Source organism: Lepidochelys kempii, chromosome 1 (assembly GCF_965140285.1).
Source record: "Lepidochelys kempii isolate rLepKem1 chromosome 1, rLepKem1.hap1, whole genome shotgun sequence".
Classification (NCBI taxonomy): Eukaryota; Metazoa; Chordata; order Testudines; family Cheloniidae; genus Lepidochelys; species Lepidochelys kempii.
The window spans coordinates 254,930,568-254,954,707 of record NC_136380.1 but is presented as its reverse complement, the minus strand read 5'-3'; the positions used below and the strand labels follow the sequence as shown (position 1 = coordinate 254,954,707).

At 42.8% G+C, this 24,140-nt stretch overlaps 1 protein-coding gene across 2 annotated transcripts in view; it reads right to left on the bottom strand.

Annotated features, from left to right (window-relative positions):
* Positions 1 to 24,140, bottom strand: part of ABTB3 (ankyrin repeat and BTB domain containing 3) — a 279,066-nt gene that overhangs the window by 98,534 nt on the left and 156,392 nt on the right. For both annotated transcript variants that reach the window (XM_073324534.2, XM_073324544.2), the window contains exon 2: positions 13,079 to 13,228. In XM_073324534.2, the coding sequence (XP_073180635.1) occupies positions 13,079 to 13,228 (150 nt within the window). The remainder of the gene's footprint in view (positions 1 to 13,078; positions 13,229 to 24,140) is intronic.

Sequence of the window (24,140 nt, the reverse complement as noted above, 5' to 3'; positions counted from 1 at the left end):
ATGGGGATTCCACCTGTGCCAGTTCATCTTTAATATCTTCATTTAGACCGAGCCAGAAATGATAATGCTGCGCGTCCTCATTCCATTGAGTGTCTACTACCCAACATCTGAACTCCACTGTAGATTTAGCAACGGGCCGGCATCCCTGCTACAACACCTGAAGCGCAGACTTGACTGTACCCTCACAACCTGAGTCATGGAAGATCACTGCCATAGCTTCAACAAAGTCCTCAAATTGTCCCAGAAGTGGGCTTGACATTTTCCAGGAACGGAGATACCTAAGCCAGGGCCTCCCAGGTGAGATGGCTGATAATCAGTCCAACTTGGGCTTGGTCAGTGGGGTATGACAGGTAAGAGCATGAGACCTAACACCTTTCTGGTCTTTGAGTGTCCCCCTCAGGGCACAGCAGTGCATTTACCTCTGTAATCATGGCTCTACTCTTCTTAATTTTTTCCATTAATATCTGGAAAAGAATAGACACCCCATTAATGTAACCAGCTGCGTTGATTTCTTTTTAAACAGAGAGAATAAAATGTGAACACCATGAAAAGAACCCCACAAACTAAAGGACAGTTCTCCGGGGAAAGGAAGTTGGGAAAGAAATGGAAACACGGAAGAAATGCTTTTAAAGTTTTATTAAAATACCTGACAAATGTTGCCTTCATGCTGACACTAAACAACATTTACAACTACTCACTGTCAAGGAGAACACTGTAGAGTCAGTCACCCCAAGGCAAACACCTTTCACCTAGCTTTTGTTTCCATGTTTGGGTTTAACCTCTTGTTTACAGACTTGAGTTAATTTGTTGCACTGCTTCTACACTGCTCACTCCTCTTGGCTGCAAAGGGTTGAGACGAGATTAAAAGGCCTGGGCGAGGATGCTGACTTTCATCATTTGCTTGGCTGTCACCATGAGCAGAAATGAAACAGCACTGGCGTATACAGTAACGTTCTTATTTACACTTGAGTGGTAACCTTTCCTTTCATCCTCAACAGTGTGGCAGATTCTCCTGGGGATTTGTTATTTCAGAAATATGTAGGTTCAGGATTGAAAAAGTAAAACAAACAAACAAACAAAAGGGGTGGGGTGGGGAATCTTCATAGGATAAAAAGAAAAGCTTTCCTCAAGACTGAAGAGGGCGGGAAATGCTGTCCTGTACATACATATTTAAATATGTCTGACACAGAAAATCAAATATTATTCAAGGATAAAAAAGCTCCATCTTAGCTCTCTTGTGCTCCTATTTATTCCCAGTCATTCAGAATATCCCAGACTGAAATAAAAGTTTCAACTACTTGTGGTTAACACCCTGAATAATAATAATAAAAAACTCCACATACGCAGCTTGATATGCCAAATGGCCCTGCATTGAACAATTTCCCCTCCTAGAAAATGAATGTAAACTGGCTATCTCTTGACTCAAAATAAACCAGAAGTAGCTTTCTGCTCTAAATTTGAAGAGATGTAAACATCTAGGGCTAGATCCTGTCCCATACTTAGACTCTTTGTGCTGCTTTGGTATTATCAAAGGGCCAGAAACCTGCCTTAGTATAGCAGTCAAGAATTTCCCCAACATGGGATAGATTTTCCTAGTCTGGCTCTAGCCCACCACTTCCCAAGCCTCCCATCAAGAATTAGGGAACATGAGGGGGGCATCCCATAGTGCAACAAGACACAGCAGGAGCACTCTGTGCTCCAGTAATCCCAGTGGTGTAAGAGCCCCTAAGGGGCAGTTAAAAGCCAGTGTTATTTAGAGCAGCCTTGAGGCTCAGCTGTCCCAGGGATAGGGGGAGCGCAAAGGTAGTGTACACGTTTGCCAGCCCCCTGGGGTTCGGCAGCAAGTGCAGTCTGATGGATCTGAGATCACAGAGCCCCAGTCAGGGACAGACAGATCTTTCCATGTTTTGAGAGAACCCTTGTGGGGCATTTTCTCTGCTTGGTCTAGCAACCAATGGGACCTAAGGTGTAAGTCCCTAGTAAGCTTTTCTACTTCTAGCCATTAAATACCCACCAGAAATTTGGGAGTGGAGTTTTTCAGTTATGTTATTCTATTATGCAGCAAAAATATGTCTGTTCATTTATTGCAATTAAATACATCTATTCCCATCCCTCTGGGACCATATACAAATATTAAAAACACAGCCATCCAGGGACAAATGTCCTAAACAGTAATAAACTCTCCCAAGCCCCAATGTGTCCTTAGAGAAAGCTCATCTTATTGAGCCACCCACCTACTCATTCCTTCCCACCCAAAAATCCTGGGAGAACAAACAGGTTTTATAACAGCACCTGAAGGTCAACAGAGAAATGCTCTGACAATTGAGGGGGAAACAAACTGCACATCTGAAAAACCCCTCAGTGAGAATGCGTTGTCTCCAGCCCCGAATGATTAAACCAGGGGCTGATAGTTCCAGCTCTTCTGTTGATTACTATTGCACAGGAAGTGAGGCAATCTCTGGGTGTATTTTCATTGCAGATTTACCTTGAATGACTGGCACCAGGGAGCACCTAGCCCAGTTAGCCTAGCCCGGGTATGAGCAGTCATAGTGCAAAGCCCTACCTGATCTACTGTGTCCTCACCACTGCACTCCCCCGTGTGTTGCTACCATGGTTGCTGCCCCGAGACTGTGGAGCACATCCTATGGTTTGTGCTGCACTAAGATGAGCCAACTCTTTGATTCTTTCCCAGTGAATTGCAGGATAACCTTTTTGTCCTTCTGAGCATGTGCTGGGAATTATGGGAAGGCACTGAAGGACTAAGGGCACTTGAGTGATTTAGCCTGCATTCTATAAGCATTGCCAAATTTGCTTAAAACAAGTGACTATTTGCTTGGTTTTGGCCAATTGGGCTGGCATTTTTAGGCAGTCACGCCTGCGGGTTTTTCCACTTGTCTTGTGGGACACTTTTTTTTTGAACGATACCCGGCATGTATTTTTTGACGCAAATCTCACCTAGCATCATGGCGTCATGACGCATATCCCCACCCAGCATCATGATCAAATCCACTCCCGGCCTCATTATAAGAAATTAAGATCCTGTCTTCTGCTTACATTTTTCTGTTTTTTTGTGGGTTTTTTCTACTATTTAGGCTTTTTTTCCGAGTGGTTTTCTGGCAAGGTACAGCCCAAGGGTACTGGATCATTCCAGCGACCTGAGCTCTAGCCTACACCTCAGCTAGTCCGGATGGAAAGAACCACCACAATCGGGGGAAAGGTTTTTATATGTGGACAGTAGTCAGGTTAGGGACAACACTGAAGTAAAGGTCTGAGTGGACACAGTGTACTTAGATTTCCAGAAAACCTTTGACAAGGTCCCTCACCAAAGGCTCTTATGTAAATTAAGTTGTCATGGGATCAGAGGGGAAGATCCTTTCATGGACTTAGAACTGGTTAAAAGACAGGGAACAAAAGGTAGGAATAAATGATAAATTTTCAGAATGGAGAGGGGTAACTAGTGGTGTTCCCCAAGGGTCAGTTCTAGGACCGATCCTATTCAACTTATTCATAAATGATCTGGAGAAATGGGTAAACAGTGAGGTGGCAAAGTTTGCAGATCCTACTAAACTGCTCAAGATAGTTAAGACCAAAGCAGATTGTGAAGAACTTCAAAAAGATCTCACAAAACTAAGTGATTGGGCAACAAAATGGCAAATGAAATTTAATGTGGATAAATAAAGTAATGCACATTGGAAAAAATAACCACAACTACACATAAAATATGATGGGGGCTAATTTAGCTACAACTAATCAGGAGAAAGATCTTGGAGTCATCGTGGATAGTTCTCTGAAGACATCCACACAGTGTACAGCGGCAGTCCAGAAAGCAAAACGGATGTTAGGAATCATTAAAAAAGGGATAGAGAATAAGAGGGAGAATATCTTATTGCCCTTATATGAATCCATGGTATGCCCACATCTTGAATACTGCGTACAGATGTGGTCCCCTCATCTCAAAAAAGATATACTGACATTAGAAAAGGTTCAGAAAAGGGCAACTAAAATGTTTAGGGGTTTGGAACGGGTCTCATATGAGGAGAGATTAAAGAGGCTAGGACTTTTCAGCTTGGAAAAGAGGAGACTAAGGGGGGATATAATAGAGGTATATAAAACCATGAGTGGTCTGGAGAAAGTGAATAAGGAAAAGTTATTTACTTGTTCCCATAATATAAGAACTAGGGGCCACCAAATGAAATTAATGGGCAGCAGGTTTAAAACAAATAAAAGGAAGTTCTTCTTCACTCAGCGCACAGTCAACCCTGTGGAACTCCTTGCTAGGACTATAATAGGGTTTAAAAGAGAATTGGATAAATTCATGGAGGTTAAGTCCATTAATGGCTATTAGCCAGGATGGGTAAGAAATGCTGTCTCTAGCCTCTGTTTGTCAGAGAGTGGAGATGGATGGCAGGAGACAGATCACTAGATCATTACCTGTTAGGTTCACTCCCTCTGGGGCACCTGGCATTGGCCACTGTCGGTAGACAGGATACTGGGCTGGATGGACCTTTGGTCTGACCCAGTATGGCCATTCTTATGTTCTTAATGAGTTAGCTCTGCTGTGAAGATGTACCCTCTGAGGTAAATATGACCATGAGCTTAATCCATTTATGGTTTAAGACAACACCTTACACTGTTGAATCAGCATCAGCTGAGGAGTGGTTCTGATATCAAGCTCAGGAGCACTTTACACACAGATCCAGCTGCAAAAGAAAACTAAGATCATGTGATCTTCATCAATTCCCCTCTCCAGCCATTTCCACCTCAAAAGCTCTCCTGTTTGATCCAGGTGCTGAATCTGCTTGCAGAAGATACTGAGTGGTAGTCCTTTGTCACAGGAAAACCTGGGCATCATGCAAATTAACAAATAGGAAGCACGGTGGGAACAGATGGTAGGTGGAAAACCATCTATGCATAGGTACTCAGACACTACAGCGATGAGCCCGGTACAAATGTCAAGGTAAAGATAACATTTGGGGAACCAAGTCAATGAACTTAATCTATCCCTGCTGTAACCCATTAAAGTCAAAGAAGTTACATTTGGAATTAAGTTGGCCCATTGTCTCTACCTTCTTAAATATCAGTTTTTTCTCTTCTCTGTCTCTCATGTTCTCCAATCCATTTTCCCCATTCCTTTCTTGCTCCCAACATCTCTCTCCCCCATCCCTCTTGCTCTCTCCCATCCAGTGTTCGGCTACTCAGTTCATCCCTCCCTCCCCTTGTGCCACCTGGTTCAGTGTCTCCTCCAAGCTCTCTCTCTGTCACCATGACTGGTGCTGCGCCACCTCTGCTCAATACTGCTTCTTGCTCTATCCTAAAGCACATGGGAAAGGCGGGGCAATTGGAACGCTGGTCACAGGAGAGCGCCTCACTGACATGAGAGCTCCTTATCGGTTACCCACATATCACACAGAGTAGAGAGTGTGCTTCTGACTCCTGCAACCATCAGAGGAAGAAAAGCAGGAAGGCAAAATGGCAGGCGGACACAGATTACCGAGCAGGAGGTGGCAGCAATTTGGGGTGGGATTTTCAAAGACAACTACAGGAGCTAGTTGCCCAACACACACAGAAATGCAATGAGAGCTTATAGGCTCCTTACCAAATCCAAGTCTTGGTGGATTTATGCAGCACAAAGGAATTTATGTGGCAAGTACATGAAAAGGTAAAATATGCTGCCCTCTATGTGGCCTCATAACTATTAAGCATGGCCACCCGTACATGGCCTTTTACGATTGGAACTCCCATCTTTCCCATAGCGCCTTACCTTCCCCACCCCCCACAAATCTTACTCTCTTATCTCTTGCTGTGCTATGGCTACCTTAAATCGTAGACACCATCAGGCAGGGTCTCATCTTTTTAAGTTTGTCTGCAGAGCCCTGCACACATATAATGCTAAAAAAATAAACAAACAATAATAATAATTTGGTGTGGGAGCTATAGTTTTTAGACAGATCTAATAAGCATTAGCCAGTGTTTGTTGTTACAGGACTGAGAAGTTAAAGTTTAAGGGCATTACAGGGGGAAACAGTGGTTGAACAATTCCCCTGGCAGTCCCATTCTTTTGATGAACTTGCCTACAGAGGCGAGTGTTCTCCAAGAATGGAGAGCATGTGGATACATTCCTAATCTTTAGGACTGAAAAGCACCACAGTTAACCTGTACTCAAATCAACATTTCTGGAGACAGCGGATCCTGACAGATTACAATGCCTGATTTAGCTATTTCCAGAAATGTGGAGTTGGCATAGAAGTGAACAGGTGTCTCAATCGTGATAAGAAGTCCACAAAAGTATTTCATACAAAACTAGAAGGGGTAGTAGAATGAGGAGGTAGCTGGCCAGACACTCTGTGCTAGAGTCTGATGTATTTCCATTTAGAATGCTGCCGACCAGGCAGTCATCTGCAATTCTGGGCACTTTTAGCATTATTTAAAATAAAAAAACAACCAAACCAAAGCTAGCATCAAGCTGACAGAAAAATGCCAGCAAGCCCTCCCCAGCACAACCCAATAGAGGCAGGGCTTTCCCCACCAAACTGCCCATTCCCCCATAAACAAATCACTCCCATGAGGCCCCACTGTCTTCAGATGCCTGGCTGGGCAAAAGAACAAGCCTTACCGCATACTGTAAATCCCAGACTGCCTCAAACCAAGGGCAGAAGCTTGTTTCACAGCTGAGGTCCCCTGGTGAAAAATGCGCTGCAACCAGCATCCTCTGTTAAATCAAGGGAACCCATCTTGAGCACCTCTGCTGATTATACAATGGGCCGTATGTTATGGGAAGCGGGGTGGTCTTTTCTGTAGTCAGGTCCCAAACCATTGAAGCCTTTACAGGTTAAATGCTCTGGTCTCTTTAAAACACTGGACTGTGGGTGGAGCCCACCAGAAGAACAAATGGCACTGCTCTCTCGGATGAAGGAGAGGCCTCTGGCCTATGTGAATTCCAGGAAGTGGTGGGCTTCAGCCCCTCAGGAACAAAAGGCCTTCCGCCCTCAAATGGTGGGGGCCTCTGGACTGACAGCACTGGAGACTGAAGTCTTATGTTTATCCACACAATGGACACAGCCTGGGCAATGAGAGAGCAAGCTACCCCACCAGCCCTTCCACAACCGATGAGAGATCTTGGGAGAGAGACAACCAAACACAAAGAAGCAGTGGGGGACTGATGTTAGGTAGAACAACAATGGCAAGACCAGAACAGCATGAAGGAGGGGGGTGAGGGAGGAGAGGGAGTGGGGGACGGAGAGCAGAGCAGGAGGAAAGTAAAGAGAAAGGACAATCGAACAAGGGAGAGTGGACAAGACACAAAAATGTTTCGTAGTTAAGATATGAAAAGAGGAGGGAATGTTACCTGGTTTGTTAGAAAGAACAGGAGAAACAGGACAAGAAAGAATAAAAAAATAAATAAGAGAGAGATAGCAAACAAAAATAACCAGAAAAGAGAGAGACTATAAAGAGGGAGGTGGAAGAAACAAGAAGAGGGAGTAAAGGAATGGGAAAATGGAAGACTAGACAAGAAAACACACTTGATCCATTTAGGCTAGGAGATATTTTATTCTATGTTTTATTTGGGACAGAGGCAAAGATTAAAAAAATACAAAAGTTAGTGACTTGAAGAGGGAAACAGAAAAAGGGCAGTAATTGGGCTCAGTTTGCCAGCTGTCATCCTGCAGGGAGATAGATAGCTCTTCTTATCCCCAAAGATACTAGCAGCCCAACAGCTGGTCACCCAGCAAGGCAGCCTGATTCCAGACAGAAAAGGTGAAAGCAAAGAGACATCTTTCCTTGGCATCTGCCTATTTTTGCATGCTAGCTTTTCTGGGTACTTAAATGAATGATTAATGTAAATAAACTCTGGATAATCATGCTCATTCAGAATTTGGTTGCCAGAGACTTGTTTTTAAAAAATTACTTTACTTGCTCTGAAAAACATTGAAGTTACAGGCTCACTCTTTCCTCTTGTTCGGTGTTTATTTAGGATGTACACAAAATTTAGGGTCTGGCTCCTAGGGTATTGTGACCTGGTGTGGTACTACGTGTGTGTGTGTCTCTCTCTCTCTCACACACACACATACACCCCTCCCTACTACTACTACTACTAACTCTTCTTCTATGGCATGTGTGCACATGGTGGCAGGAGACGTGGCTCCCTGCTTAGAGACTCTCTTTGATTGCTATCAATACGCTTAAGGCACCGAATTCTGTGTTCAGATATCTGCACACAGCTCCCATTGACTTGGGGGGCAGGGTAGACAAAAATCAATGATTTTGGGAAGGGGAGAGGGGGAAGATTTTTTTATTTAAATCTGATTTTCTTGAGTTTGTTATTTAAATAATATATTTTTCTTTTTAAAAATAAACCTGTTTAAAATGAAATCTGAGTTTAATACAAAATATATTGAGGCCTAAATTTATTATAGTCTCTTAAAACATTTGAATAAAACTAAATCCACAAGTCTCTATCAAAAACTTTGAGTTAGAGGCTGCTTTTCAATATAAAGAAAAAATCAGCGGAAAACATCTAACTTTTGAGGTCAAGCTTTATAAATATGGCACAATGAGTCAGCCTAAGTACCTTAGGAGACTGTCTCATTTTCAAGAGATTAGGAAAGTAGGAACTTGAGCTCCAGTCCCTTTTACTTACAAATATCTAAAAATTTTTCCAGGCTGACCTGAAATAATCAGTTTAATTTTCTGACTACAGTTAATCCCTCTGTTTAATAAATCTTTTAGTTGTAAATGTGAGACGTGTTTCGATAAGAGAAGTTTAAATATCCAAAATGTTTAAGATTGTTTTGTTTAATTTTAATTTTATAAGTTTGATATGCTGTTTTGTGAGTCCAGTACCCACAAAATTAAATTCCAGTTACTATCCTAATATCGCTTGACACAAATCATGAGCAAAAAGTTAATTATCTAGTAAATAACCAGTATATCAGTCACCATTTTCTAACCCACTAAAAATGTACAATTAATAAGAATCTGAAAATGTTAATTGCTAAAATAAATGGATACAGTTATAGTGTACTCACCTATATATAAATGTATATAGTTATACTGTATTCTCCTACATAATAAAAAGTATCAAATCTATATAAAAGCTCTACTTAGTTGTAAATCAGCATGTTTAATGGTTATATTAATCAGTGAGAATGCAACCTTTCTTTAGAAAATAACCGGAATACAAAACAGAAAAGTTTGATTAAAATGGATGATTTAAATTGAGGCTTTCCACTTGGTGGTTTAAATAATGATTTAAATCGCTGATTTAAATCTCCTGGATTTAAATCAACCCACCCTGCTTGGGGGTACCTTTTTCCAGCTATATCCCCAAAGAATAATTTGCCTGTGTTCTGGGCCAACAGCTAATAGACCCACCGCACCATCTTGGAATGTGCTGCTACAGCTCCTCATTCCACAGCAGCCCTTAGTACAACTGCACATAGAACCAGGGATTTCCCTACACCCCCTCTATGGGGGTGTTTACCCCCCGAATTTCCCCAACACCCCTCCCTCCCAAGTTTTGTGAACTAGTTACATGCAGGGTTGCCAATTTAGTGATTGCTTGGAAATTTGAATTGAAATTAATACACACTTTAAAAGCATATACAGTGTATGATAAAATACGTGTATCTGAAAAAGTATAATAGATTTGAAAAGTATGAACATAGACTAGCTTCCTTATACAGCTGTTGTTTTTTATGACCATGTCATTGCATTCATTTCGGTGATGTTGGCCAACCTAATAATTTCGAATTATGATTTGCAAGCAAAGTCTAAATGAGCTCTCCCTGACAGCTAGTGATGAGCTGGGGGGAAAGGCTTCAGGACCAGATTGTATTTACATTCACACCTAATCTACTTAGGTATCCAGCAAACAGAGCTGTGTTGCCCAAGTGATAGATTTTGGCTGGGGTTGGGTTACAAATCACTTGAATGTGTGTGGGGGGGGTGTAATGAAATGTTATTCTTATTGTAGGAGTAAAGGGCAGTAGAACTGTACTTAGCCTGTGCTGATTGAGGGGCATCGAGAGAGACAGCGGGGACAGGTGTTTTGCTTGATGGTCTGTCTGAGTCACAAGTACCTGCCCCTCTCCACTGTTTAAAGACAGAGCTGATTAGGCTCCATAGATAGTCTTTGTTTTGTTAAGTGATCACTACAGCTGAAATCACTTATAATCAGGTCTAAGTGCTTAGACCTGCTGTGGGACAGTGTTTCTGTTGAAGAGACGGCCCAATCTGCACTAGCAGTGAGGTTCCCCCACTGAGAGCTCAGCTAAAATCACTGAGAGCTGGGTGGAACCTCAAGAGACCAACTCGCAGAGGTCACAGTGGCAGGTGGCAGCAGAAGGTGACAGCGCAGGGCCATTGGCAACAGAGCGATGGCGTGAACGGTGGCACAACCAACAACAGTGGCCAGAGCGAACAGTGAGCAGCTGGAGGAGCGAGCAAGGTGCCTTCTTGCCCCCCACCTGGGAGATGAACTCATGGGAAAGCACCTCTGAACTCTGAGTCTCCACTGACCAAGGACAACACCGGTGAGTGTTAATGAGGCTGTTAAGCATGTTGGAGACACAACATAGTTCATGCAAACAAACATGGCCGTGGCATCATACTTTCTATTTAAGCAAGAAATACCACTCACTACAAACTGGAGGCCAATGTTAAGTGCATTGTCACTTCTTCATCCTGAAGTTGAACACCAGTTCCGAACAAGATCAGCAAATGCTCACTGTCTGTCTGCAAGAAACTCAACTGACTGGCTAGACACATGTGGTGCAACAGTGAAAGACTCAACAGTTGAAAAAGTGAAGAACTCTCTCACCACATTCAAAAAAAAATACACGGCTGATGAATGCACCAATGCAAATGGTCATCAAGTATTAAGTCATTGTGTACATTATCTTGAGGTCAGTGGTAGGCCAGTAGATGCATTTCTAGATGTTCAAGTTATAGAAGACACATCGGCTGCATCTGTGACAACCCACATCTTAGAAGAGTTAAATGCTTGTCAATGGGACCCCAAACAGATGGCTGTTTGTGCATTTGATGGAGCTGCAAACTTCTCTGAAAGACATGGTGGAGCACAAGCTTTTCTCAGAGAAAAGTGTAACCCTAATCTCTCCTATACACACTGCAGAGGCCAGCTAGTCCAACTAGCGCTAGTATGAGCTGCAGACTCTTCAAAAGACATTTAAAAAAAGCTATAAATTTAATGTCTTCATTATAGTCTTTTTTCAGCAAGAGTCCAAAAAGACTGAATATCTTGGAAAATATAGAAGATACACTGGGACTGAAGTTCAAATTAGTCCAACCTGGGAAAACCCTCTGGCTTTCTCATGAGTGGTCCTTGCCTGTTGTCTTAAAATTACTCCAGCCATTATTACTGTCTTTGGAAAGTGTCTACCAAGAATGGATGGATCTAAGTAGTGAGGCTGGTGGATTACTTTTGCTACTACGTTCAGAGAAGACTATTGCCATTCTCTCTCTTGTAAGTCTACTGTTGAAACCACTTGGGTCATTAAACAATGCCATCCAGGCATCTGCTACAACAGTAGTAGATCTTTGTCCAGCAACAGAAGCTACATTTGTATCAATCAGAGAGCTATCCACTGAAAAAGTACTGGAAGAAGCAAAGACTTCAGTCCAGAAGTTGACTAATGAAGGCATTTATATTGAATCCTTAAGTGAAGAGGACAATAAGTGTTTGTTAAGACAACTGAAAAAGTACACAGACTTGATTCTTAAAAATCTACAACAGCGACTTCTAGATTCTACTCAACCTCTACGTAGCTTTAACAGATCCCTGTCTTATAAAACACCGACAGCTGAATGGAGTGAGGCACAACCAGCAATGGGGCTGCCATGTGATCAGGACAGAATAGGGAATTTGAACCCAGAGTGGAATATCATATGACGAGTGAATGAAGATTTGACTTCAACTTATTTTTTATCATCTCTAGTGGCTCAGCCCAATCTTTATGCTATGTTTCCTGGGCTGAAAGAAGTAGGAATTCATCTCTTGCTACTCCCACTCACAACAGTTACAGCTGAGCGTTCTTTTTCATCATTGAATAGAATTTTGTGTTTTGAAAGAAGTCGTCTTCTGCCTGATCATGTGAATGAACTAATGAGCATATCAATTGAAGGAATGGAAGTACCGGACACAAGAGAAGCCACCAAAGATGAATGCATTGCATTCAAGAAGTTCATTAACAGAGTTGTGCAAAATTATAAGAAGAAACCAAGAAGGATGTAGATGTAGTGCTTCATAGAAGGCTTGAGTAGCCAACTTTAATTTGTGTGATGATTTTAAAATCTAATAAAATGGTCATGAAACATTTTTCAGTTTTTACTATGCTGCCATAGAGCCCACCTACACCCTCATGATCTCACTCCTCATCCTGACCCCCCCCCCAATTTCAATTCCTGGGGAAAACACTGCATAGAACTACGAAATCAGCTAAATATTTGAATTTGAGGACACAGTATAAACGTGATATCAGGTTTCTGCCTTCAGGGAAACCCTAAAAAGAAATGCACCTACAACCCCTGAGTTTTTACATTGCATTAGGATTCACAGAGCATTTGCGTCCTACAAACAAAACATGTCTATGGTGTTCAGAGAACTGTAAATAATTTATTTGTACTGAAATCAAAGCTTTAGAACTGTGACAGGTATAGCAGCTTATCATATTGCCCCAAAAGCGTTTTGATTAATAACAAATAATTTATTTTCCAGGCAGCTAATTTGTGTTCTATAAGTTTTGTTTTTTCTCCCACTGGAAGTGGAGGGAGGGAAAGTGGGGATGAAGGATCTTCTGAAATTCTAATGGAGTCATTTGTATGTTTGTGAGTATCATCTACACACTCACACTCCTCTCTTCTAAGGCCTTGTTCCACCCTTCAGCTTCCAAACTGACCAGTGGGATCTCTGTGGAGCAAATAAGGCCCTCCTTCTTCCCACTATTAAAGAAGTCTCCCTTGATAGCGCTTCAGCCTGTCTTTTATAGAAACATATAATACATTGGGTTTTTTGTTTTACTTTAAGAGGAAAAAAGAACATAAATGATGTTGCACTTACTGAGTTCGGTAATGCTTCCCACCCGGGTAGCGAGCAAGGATTGCTCTATGGTCCTTAACTCTGATTGGCTAAACATTTGTACTTCGCCTGGCTTATTTGACCTTTGCTGGTCTTTGTGAAGGTTCAGACTGTCTGGCAGGCAGAGAACACCTAGAGTTAATAAAAGAGAGAGAAAAGAAAAGACCATTGTCATTTTAGTCACTATGGACAGTTGCTGTTACAGTCAGACCTTGCTGTATATGTTTCAAGAGGATGTGTTTGGAGTTCAAAATATACCTATGTTTTTTTAATAAAACAAACGCCATATAATATAAACATAACACAATATTGCAGCTGAGTCAGATACTCAAAAATGCCCCTCATTAACTTTTCAGAATACCCTTAAGTCTCTCATGTTGCCATTGTCCATTCTGGGGATAACCTTTAGAGGAAAGTTCTGTAGAATTTTATCGAGATGAAGTCAACAGCATTCCAGAGAAATTAAACAGGGCTCTATGAAAATTACTCTAAAAACAACCAAATTCAATAGAAAATTCTATCTATAGAATTCTGTAGGTTAGTTTCAAAACCTCTATATAGAAAGGTTATTCTCTATAAAATATTATAGGACCTTTCTATAAGGAAAATTCCATTTCTAACTGTCAAAACAATGGACAGTATCAAGCTGTCTGCAATGACATCTAGAAACTTATTGCTTTTGTTCTGCAAATGTAACTCCTGGCTGTTGAACTGTTTTAAGTTTTGAACCTCTGCCTATAATGCAGAAGAATCACAAGAGTAGTTTAAATGTAATGCACTTTCTCTGGGGTGAATAAAGCCACTGTACTGTCCTACCAAATGGACTAACTCAGATATACATTCATTCAGACACAACAGTAACATTCGGAGAGCATATCTAATCAGTCAAACACATATAAGAAACAAATGTTTATAATTTGAAAATCATTTTCATACTGCAGAACAGAACTTATTAAAAGCCCTAACACCCAAACTCAAACCATAGATATTAGTGACATCAAAGTGTGGTTGAGGCAGAAACAATTCTCCCTTTTTTGAGGTATGTGAACAGTGCACTATGTGCCATGATGTCAACAGTATCACATTCCATGAGGCAAATTCACCCTTGGCATAAGCAGATGCAGGTCCATTGAAGTCACCTCAACTAAAGTCACTGAAGTCAATGGAGTATTGCACTTGCTTATGCCAAGGATAAATGTGGCCCTATATCTGCCTGTGCAATTTGCAAAGCTTTGATGCCTCTGTGGTAAAAAGGTAGATGTTGAAAAATATGGACAAAAAATTATGTGGGTTTTTTTTTTTAGTGCTTGTGAAAGGTGATGGACTGACAACCATACAGACCAACCAGACATTACAAAACAAGTACACCAACAGGCACAGCCCCCCACCAGCCCGATAATGTACCCCAATGCTTTTCTTGAGGAAGAGGGAATAATTCAGTTTCCCTGTCCCATTAGATACTTGGCCTCTCTCTGATATAAATGCTACTAATCTAGCCAATGAACATGAACTGAGGAGCTATTTGTAAAGTGGCTACCTCTGGGCCCTGGTCTACACTAGGACTTTAGGTCGAATTTAGCAGCGTTAAATCAATGTAAACCTGCACCCGTCCACACAATGAAGCCCTTTATTTAGACTTAAAGGGCTCTTAAAATCAATTTCCTTACTCCACCCCTGACAAGTGGATTAGCGCTTAAATCGACCTTGCCGGCTCGAATTTGGGGTACTGTGGACACAATTCGATGGTATTGGCCTCCGGGAGCTATCCCAGAGTGCTCCATTGTGACTGCTCTGGACAGCACTCTCAACTCAGATGCACTGGCCAGGTAGACAGGAAAAGAACCGCGAACTTTTGAATCTCATTTCCTGTTTGGCCAGCGTGGCAAGCTGCAGGTGACCATGCAGAGCTCATCAGCACAGGTGATCATGATGGAGTCCCAGAATCGCAAAAGAGCTCCAGCATGGACCGAACGGGAGGTACAGGATCTGATCGCTGTTTGGGGAGAGGAATCCGTGCTATCAGAACTCCGTTCCAGTTTTCGAAATGCCAAAACCTTTGTCAAAATCTCCCAGGGCATGAAGGACAGAGGCCATAACAGGGACCCGAAGCAGTGCCGCGTGAAACTGAAAGAGCTGAGGCAAGCCTACCAGAAAACTAGAGAGGCGAACGGCCGCTCCGGATCAGAGCCCCAAACATGCCGCTTCTATGATGAGCTGCATGCCATTTTAGGGGGTTCAGCCACCACTACCCCAGCCGTGTTGTTTGACTCCTTCAATGGAGATGGAGGCAACACGGAAGCAGGTTTTGGGGACGAAGAAGATGATGATGAGGTTGTAGATAGCTCACAGCAAGCAAGCGGAGAAACCGGTTTTCCCGACAGCCAGGAACTGTTTCTCACCCTGGACCTGGAGCCAGTACCCCCCGAACCCACCCAAGGCTGCCTCCTGGACCCAGCAGGTGGAGAAGGGACCTCTGGTGAGTGTACCTTTTAAAATACTATACATGGTTTAAAAGCAAGCATGTGAAAGGATTACTTTGCCCTGGCATTCGCGGTTCTCCTAGATGTACTCCTAAAGCCTTTGCAAAAGGTTTCTGGGGAGGGCAGCCTTATTGTGTCCTTCATGGTAGGACACTTTACCACTCCAGGCCAGTAACACGTACTCGGGAATCATTGTAGAACAAAGCATTGCAGTGTATGTTTGCTGGCATTCAAACAACATCCGTTCTTTATCTCTCTGTGTTATCCTCAGGAGAGTGAGATATAATTCATGGTCACCTGGTTGAAATAGAGTGCTTTTCTTCAGGGGACACTCAGAGGAGCCCATTCCTGCTGGGCTGTTTGCCTGTGGCTAAACAGAAATGTTCCCCGCTGTTAGCCACAGGGAGGGGGGAAGGTTGAGGGGGTAGCCATGCGGTGGGGGGAGGCAAAATGCGACCTTGTAACAAAAGCACATGTGCTATGTATGTAATGTTAACAGCAAGGTTTACCCTGAAAGAGTGTAGCCACTGTTTTATAAAATGTGTCTTTTTAAATACCGCTGTCCCTTTTTTTTTTCTCCACCAGCTGCATGTGTTTCAATGATCACAGGATCTTCTCCTTCCCAGAGGCTACTGAAGCTTAGAAAGAAAAAAAAAACGCACTCATGATGACATGTTCTCCGAGCTCATGCTGTCTTCCCACACTGACAGAGCACAGACGAATGCGTGGAGGCAAATAATGTCAGAGTGCAGGAAAGCACAAAATGACCGGGAGGAGAGGTGGCGGGCTGAAGAGAGTAAGTGGCGGGCTGAAGACAGGGCTGAAGCTCAAATGTGGCGGCAGCGTGATGAGAGGAGGCAGGATTCAATGCTGAGGCTGCTGGAGGACCAAACCAGTATGCTCCAGTGTATGGTTGAGCTGCAGCAAAGGCAGCTGGAGCACAGACTGCCACTGCAGCCCCTCTGTAACCAACCGCCCTCCTCCCCAAGTTCCATAGCCTCCACACCCAGACGCCCAAGAACGCGGTCGGTGGGGCCTCCGGCCAACCAGCCACTCCACCAGAGGATTGCCCAAAAAAAAGAAGGCTGGCATTCAATAAATTTTAAAGTTGTAAACTTTTAAAGTGCTGTGCTTAAAGTGCTGTGTGGCATTTTCCTTCCCTCCTCCACCACCCCTCCTGGGCTACCTTGGGCTACCTGGGCTACCCCTATTTGTGTGATGAATGAATAAAGAATGCATGAATGTGAAGCAACAATGACTTTATTGCCTCTGCAAGCGGTGATTGAAGGGAGGAGGGGCGGGTGGTTAGCTTACAGGGAAGTAGAGTGAACCAAGGGGTGGGGGGTTTCATCAAGGAGAAACAAACAGAACTTTCACACCGTAGCCTGGCCAGTCATGAAACTGGTTTTCAAAGCTTCTCTGATGCACACCGCACCCTCCTGTGCTCTTCTAACCGCCCTGGTGTCTGGCTGCGCGTAACCAGCAGCCAGGCGATTTGCCTCAACCTCCCACCCCGCCATAAATGTCTCCCCCTTACTCTCACAGATATTGTGGAGCACACAGCAAGCAGTAATAACAGTGGGAATATTGGTTTCGCTGAGGTCTAAGCGAGTCAATAAACTGCGCCAGCGCGCCTTTAAACGTCCAAATGCACATTCTACCACCATTCTGCACTTGCTCAGCCTGTAGTTGAACAGCTCCTGACTACTGTCCAGGCTGCCTGTGTATGGCTTCATGAGCCATGGCATTAAGGGGTAGGCTGGGTCCTCAAGGATAACTATAGGCATTTCAACATCCCCAACAATTATTTTCTGGTCTGGGAATAAAGTCCCTTCCTGCAGCTTTTGAAACAGACCAGAGTTCCTGAAGATGCGAGCGACATGTACCTTTCCCGGCCATTCCACGTTGATGTTGGTGAAACATCCCTTGTGATCCACCAGAGCTTGCAGCACTATCGAAAAGTACCCCTTGCGGTTTATGTACTCGGCGGCTTGGTGCTCCGGTGCCAAGATAGGGATATGGGTTCTGTCTATGGCCCCACCACAGTTAGGGAATCCCATTGCAGCAAAGCCATCCACTATGACCTGCACATTTCCCAGGGTCACTACCCTTGATATCAGCAGATCTTTGATTGCGTGGGCTACTTGCATCACAGCAGCCCCCACAGTAGATTTGCCCACTCCAAATTGATTCCCAACTGACCGGTAGCTGTCTGGCGTTGCAAGCTTCCACAGGGCTATCGCCACTCGCTTCTCAACTGTGAGGGCTGCTCTCATCTTGGTATTCATGCGCCTCAGGGCAGGGGAAAGCAAGTCACAAAGTTCCATGAAAGTGCCCTTACGCATGCGAAAGTTTCACAGCCACTGGGAATCGTCCCAGACCTGCAACACTATGCGGTCGCACCAGTCTGTGCTTGTTTCCCGAGCCCAGAGTCGGCGTTCCACAGCATGAACCTGCCCCATTAGCACCATGATGCATGCATTGGCAGGGCCCATGCTTTCAGAGAAATCTGTGTCCATGTCCTGATCACTCACGTGACCGCGCTGACGTCGCCTCCTCGCCCGGTATCACTTTGCCAGGTTCTGGTGCTGCATATACTGCTGGATAATGCGTGTGGTGTTTAATGTGCTCCTAATTGCCAAAGTGAGCTGAGCGGCCTCCATGCTTGCCTTGGTATGGCGTCCGCACAGAAAAAAGGCGCGGAATGATTGTCTGCTGTTGCTCTGACGGAGGGAGGGGCGACTGACAACACGGCTTACAGGGTTGGCTTTAGGGAGCTAAAATCAACAAAGGGGGTGTCTTTACATCAAGGAGTATTTCAGGCAGGACTTCACGGAGGGTTCCAATAAGAAATGGTGCACCTAAGTTATTGTTCTTATTGGAACAAGGAGGTTAGCCTGGCCTCTGATTGATACATGGCTAGATTTACCTCGCTGCACCTTCTCTGTGAGTGACTGCAATGTGACCTAGAGGAATGAGTCCCCTAGACCGGGGAGGGGGGGAAGCAAATGAGTACAAAACAAATCTGGTCTATTTCTTGTTTTGATCCACTCCATCTATCTTTTACATCTTTGGCTGGCAGCAGACGGTGCAGAAGGACTTCATGCCATCCACATCTCATGGCTGCTCGGCAGAAGATGGTACAGTACGACTGCTAGCCATCCTCATCTCTTGCCTGCCCGGCAGAAGATGGTACAGTACGACTGCTAGCAATCCGTATCGCCTGCCTGTTCACCATAAGACAGTTCAATAGGATTGACTGCAGGACTAAAGAGAATGACCTGGTCAAGTCACTCTAAATTAAGTCCCTGCGCCCATGTCTGTCCAGGCGCTCCCAACCAATGTGGCCAGGAGCACCTCGGACATGACGATGACGGCTACCAGTCGTACTGTACCGTCTGCTGCCACAAGGCAAGGGATTGCTGCTACTGTGTAGCAAAGCCGTACCGCGTCTGCCAGCACCCAGGAGACATAGGGTGACGGTTACCTGAGCGGGCTCCATGCTTGCCGTGGTATGGCGTCTGCACAGGTAACTCAGGAAAAAAGGCGCGAAACGATTGTCTGCCCTTGCTTTCACGGAGGGAGGGAGGGAACGGGGGCCTGACGATATGTACCCAGAACCACGCGCGACAATGTTTTAGCCCCATCAGGCATTGGGATCTCAACCCAGAATTCCAATGGGCAGCGGAGACTACGGGAATTGTGGGATAGCTATCCACAGTGCAACGCTCCGGAAGTCGACTCTAGCCTCGGTACTGTGGAAGCACTCCGCCGAGTTAATGCACTTAATGCACTTAGAGCATTTTCTGTGGGGACACACACACTTGAATATATAAAACCGATTTCTAAAAAAACGACTTCTATAAATTTGACCTTATTCCGTAGTGTAGACATACCCTGGGACTCTTAAACAACAAACCAATTTCACAAAGGCGACCAAACAGCCATCCAAGGGTAATGATTTTTGGCCATTGCTGATCTGAGTGGTAGTCAATCAAGCCAGTGACCTAGAACTGAAAGACTCCATGAAAAATATCCTTAAAACAAACAAATAAAAATAAAACCTTTCTACCGGCTCCAGACTCTCCTTTTTTCCCTGAGCAGAGCTAGGAGGACCTGCTGTAGAGATGTCTAATACGGATCATCATTCTAGCCACACCTCTGCACAATACTGTGATATTAATAAGCACCTAATTAAGCTCACACGCACAAGATACCCAGGCACTTCAAGCTTAGTAAAAGTTAATTGAAAATGTCACCGCTTCACTTTTTGGCAAGTTGGTAATAATAAAAATTTCTAATGTTTAAACAGCACCTTTCCTCCCAAGGGGCCTGAAAGTACTTCAGAAACAATATTTAGCTCCATTGAAATGCAACCACCTGCATGGCGGAGAGTGGCCACAAATCAACACACAGCATGTTGCTGAGCTGTTTGGAGAGGGGTCATTTCGGAACAAAGTCCATACTTTTATGAAAAGTGCCCTGGGTTGTTAATGGCCATGCAGACCAGAACCTCTGTTTTTAAGTCTAGTCTGAAAATAAAATGATGCCACACAATAAAAAAATGAGTAGGGGGGCAGTTTCCGCTAAATTGGCATGCCACAGAATCATGAAATGAAAGGATGAAAAAGATTCTCTGAGTCAAGTGTTCAGACATTACACATCATGCAAAACTTTTCCCTATTTCATTCCCACACGAGTTTTATCTAACCTCTTTTTGAATGCCCGCTCCAGTGATAACCCCTTAGTTCCCTCCATTGGTCTATTGTAGTATTAATTGTTCTACTGGCGACTCCAGAATGGTACAGTCTCTGCCAAAATGTGATTGCACCAATGCTGCGTATAGCAGTTATTACCTTCCCAGTTTTACATGAGAATCCTCTGTACAAGACATATAGCCAGAGAATGTCACGGGTTATTTTTGCAACAACATTTCATAGTATGCTTAGGACTTATTTAATATTCACTGTACCCTCTATGTCTTTTCCCCACCTTCCCATTGAGATCTGTATTGTTTATGATAGTGGATTGTGATGATGATGATGATTTAAATAGTGTCAACAGTGCACTAGATGCTTTACAGAGAAAAATGAGGACATGGACGATCCCTGCACCCAGAGCTTACCATCCAAGGAGACCACAAGAAGGGGGATAGGAAGCAAGAAATGCAGTGCAATTGAACAGTGAAGTTTTGCAAGTATCTTGTTAGTTCCAAATTGTCTTGTATTTTTCTCACTCCCCTCAACCCCAGCTTAGAATAGGGGAAGTTGGTTAAAAAAGCCTATCGTAGAGTGGCCCTAAAATCCCAAATCAGGGAGGGGATAGACCGGATTGAAGGGGTTCAGTTTCATATCACATGGGTCTTCTTCTGTGGAAGGAAAGTTGAGAGCATAGAATCTCCTTGATCAGCTGGGGAACCAGTGTATTGGATTCTCGGCAAGAGGAACCTATGCAAAAAGGTTTTAAACTAGCCCAGAGTGGAGCAAGGTCACAGTAAGGAGGTAGGATGAAATCCTGGCTCCACTAAAGTCAATGCCAAAACTCCCAGTGATTTGAATGAGGGCAGAATTTCACACATAGTGCCCAGAAAGACAAATACAGCATATTATGGAGGGAAAGACACAGGAAAGAGACATGACATAATACCAAATTGGGATCCATGAAGTACAGTCAGAACTGATAGCAAAAGTAAAGCGATTGAATGAGAGAGCAGGAGAAACCAAAAAGGGAAGGCAAAAGATTGGGGATACAATATTGGGATTGAAGGTCCTGTCTACACTGGCTTTAAAACAGAGTTTAGATACATTCAAACTCAGCTCCAAAGAAACCGTGCTCAGACAACATCAACCCACAACTGACACTCAAAGAATATATGCTATGGTAGTCTGTTTAAACATGGTGATAGCAAGTATGGCTCTCATCCGGGTGTTGTACATGCCATAATGAGACTATACTCAGGAGCAGAATGTCACTACAGAAGAGTGTAACTTGTTTGAAGAGCAAAGTGAAAGAGTGAGACATCTAGAGCGATAGTGGGGGAAACAAAGAAAATTAAAGAGAAATAAAGAAACGAGACAAAGAAAAGAAACAACATAAGATAAAATCAGCTTTAAAAATCCTTTTGTGATTGGCTTATTTAAATACCCGATGTACTACTCAATATTTATATTCTGTAGATGCAGAAGGCTTTGAGAAGTACAGCTTTGCTTTATAAAATGCAGAACTGCCTGCACATTTTAATAAGTATTCTCTCTAGTGAATCCTTTCCATTTATTGAAAATATACTCTGCAGTCTTAATGGAGGTGTGTATAATTATAAAACTAATTTTGGTGAAAAAAATCCTGCCTAAAAGAGATGTATAATTGATCTGTTATTACAAGATAATATAGTCTATTAGCTTTTGAAAACACTAACTAGAGTGTAAACAATTCTTGTGGCATCTTCAAAAAATCTTGTTACATTATTTAATGCATAACACTGTAGCCCTGCAAACAACCTTAAAGTGAAAATAATGTCATACACTGATTCTTTTTCCTCAGTGAAAAGATAAATCAATTAAATTTAGGTGGAGGAAAGAAATGTTGGTTTAAATTAGCTATACAAAGAAGACTGAAATGGTTTTTAAAATTATATTATACATACAAGGGAGCGTTGTTGAGCAATTAAAGGAAAAATCAAGAAACAGGGATTTTATTCTCAACTCCATGGCTGGCTTGCTTTGTGACCTTAGTCAACTCATTTAATCACTCTGCCACAATTTTCTTGTCAAATCCTTATTCATTAATTGGTCTGATTCATTAATGCCTGGAAAACATTTTGAGATGCTTGGATGGAAGGTGCCATAGAAAAGCAAAATGTACCATTGTTGAAAGATTTAGCAAACTGAAAGACATATAGTGCCAGAAGGTTCTACTTTGGTTTGAGATTAGCCAAGATATGCAACAGCCAGATTTACACTGCCAGTTTAGAAACTGAAATTGACCACAGTGGGGAACATATGGAGTGGATGGTAGCTCACTGCACCTGGGGACCCACCAAACAGGCAGTAGAGAGAGCGCAGTAGAGGTGGAAAGGAGAAGGGCAACTGCCACACACTGCTGTATGCTCTCCATGGGTCCAAGCAGAAACAGTCCTTCAATGCTGCACCACAAACACCCTTGGGGGAATTTTTATGCAGTCGTTGCTGAGAGTGAAAACACTGTATATCTCCTGAGCTGTGAGCTCTTCTTGGAGACTGTTAGTTTTATCATTTAACATAATCCAGTACATATGCACAGAGTGCATTTTGTAAACACGTATAATTTTACATCAAATCTGATTTTCACCAGATAATCGAAAGGCAAATCTATGACCTACACACTATGAATACACCAGCTTTCAAGTTTAAATCATCTTCCCTAGGAGCTGTTTTTAAAAAGTCACAAAAATGTGACATTATTTGACAGGAGGTATCTGGTGCAGTGAAGCAAAGATTGGTATAATTTTCACTCTCTGTGAAATGGTACTAGACTAGGAAGACTGTGAACAGAAACTGCATGCAGTTCTTGGTATCACAGTACCAGAAAACACTGATGAACTTAAGGGAATTTTGAGAAGGGGAACAAAGTGGTTAATAGGCTATAGGCATTGGCTTATGCAGAAAGATTACAAGAACTAAGGCCTTCCAATATATAGTCTGGCTATGTGATGACTAAAGATATCCTGGTAACGTATCTACAAGTATTGGAAGAGCATAAACACCAAGAAGGAAAGGAATATTTAGAATGGTCCTCATCAAAATAACTATGAATAATAATATGAAACTGCACAAGAACAATTTAAGTTAAACATCAAGAAATATTTCCTAACAATAAGGCCCAAGACACAGTGAGTTAGTGGAATTTCTGTTGCTTGAGTCATTCAAAAATACAAAGAACATGATAATAATTTGTTATTGTAGGGAACAGCCCTCTGAGCTCCTGCTAGGAGGACTAGATGATTTAATAGGTTTTTTTAAAATGTGTAATTTCATTCATTCATTCACCATCAATCCCTTAGACTGACCGACCATGACAGATGATTTCCTGTTTAGTGACTGTGATGTGTGTGAAGCAGAAAAACAACTATGCTGATAAGGCATATTTCCTAAACAAGTAAATATAAAGTCAAGTATGGTCTGCTGTTTAAGTAGCAACAGACTAAGCATGACTTGGAAGGCACTTATGAACTACTTAACCTCTGCTGCCAACGTTATTTTGGACTTTTTGAAACAACCAGAGACTGAGTATTTTATTTACAAATGTATGACAGTGAAATAAACCCTGTATGTTGCAACGATCCCCCTTCTGCACATGCATACACAAAGCATTTTTATGGGACTTTTAAAATATCTGCCAAGTACCTGGTGTTTGAAATGATCCTTTTAACAAGGTACTGCAAATATATTTTTATGTCTGTGAAATGCTCATCATAAGAAGATTATTTCCCCCTTACTTTCTATATGTTCCTTTATTCATCTAGGTGTATTTGGCTTTTTTGGCATAGGCAGTGTTCGTGGGATCCCTCGACTCCACATGACCATAGT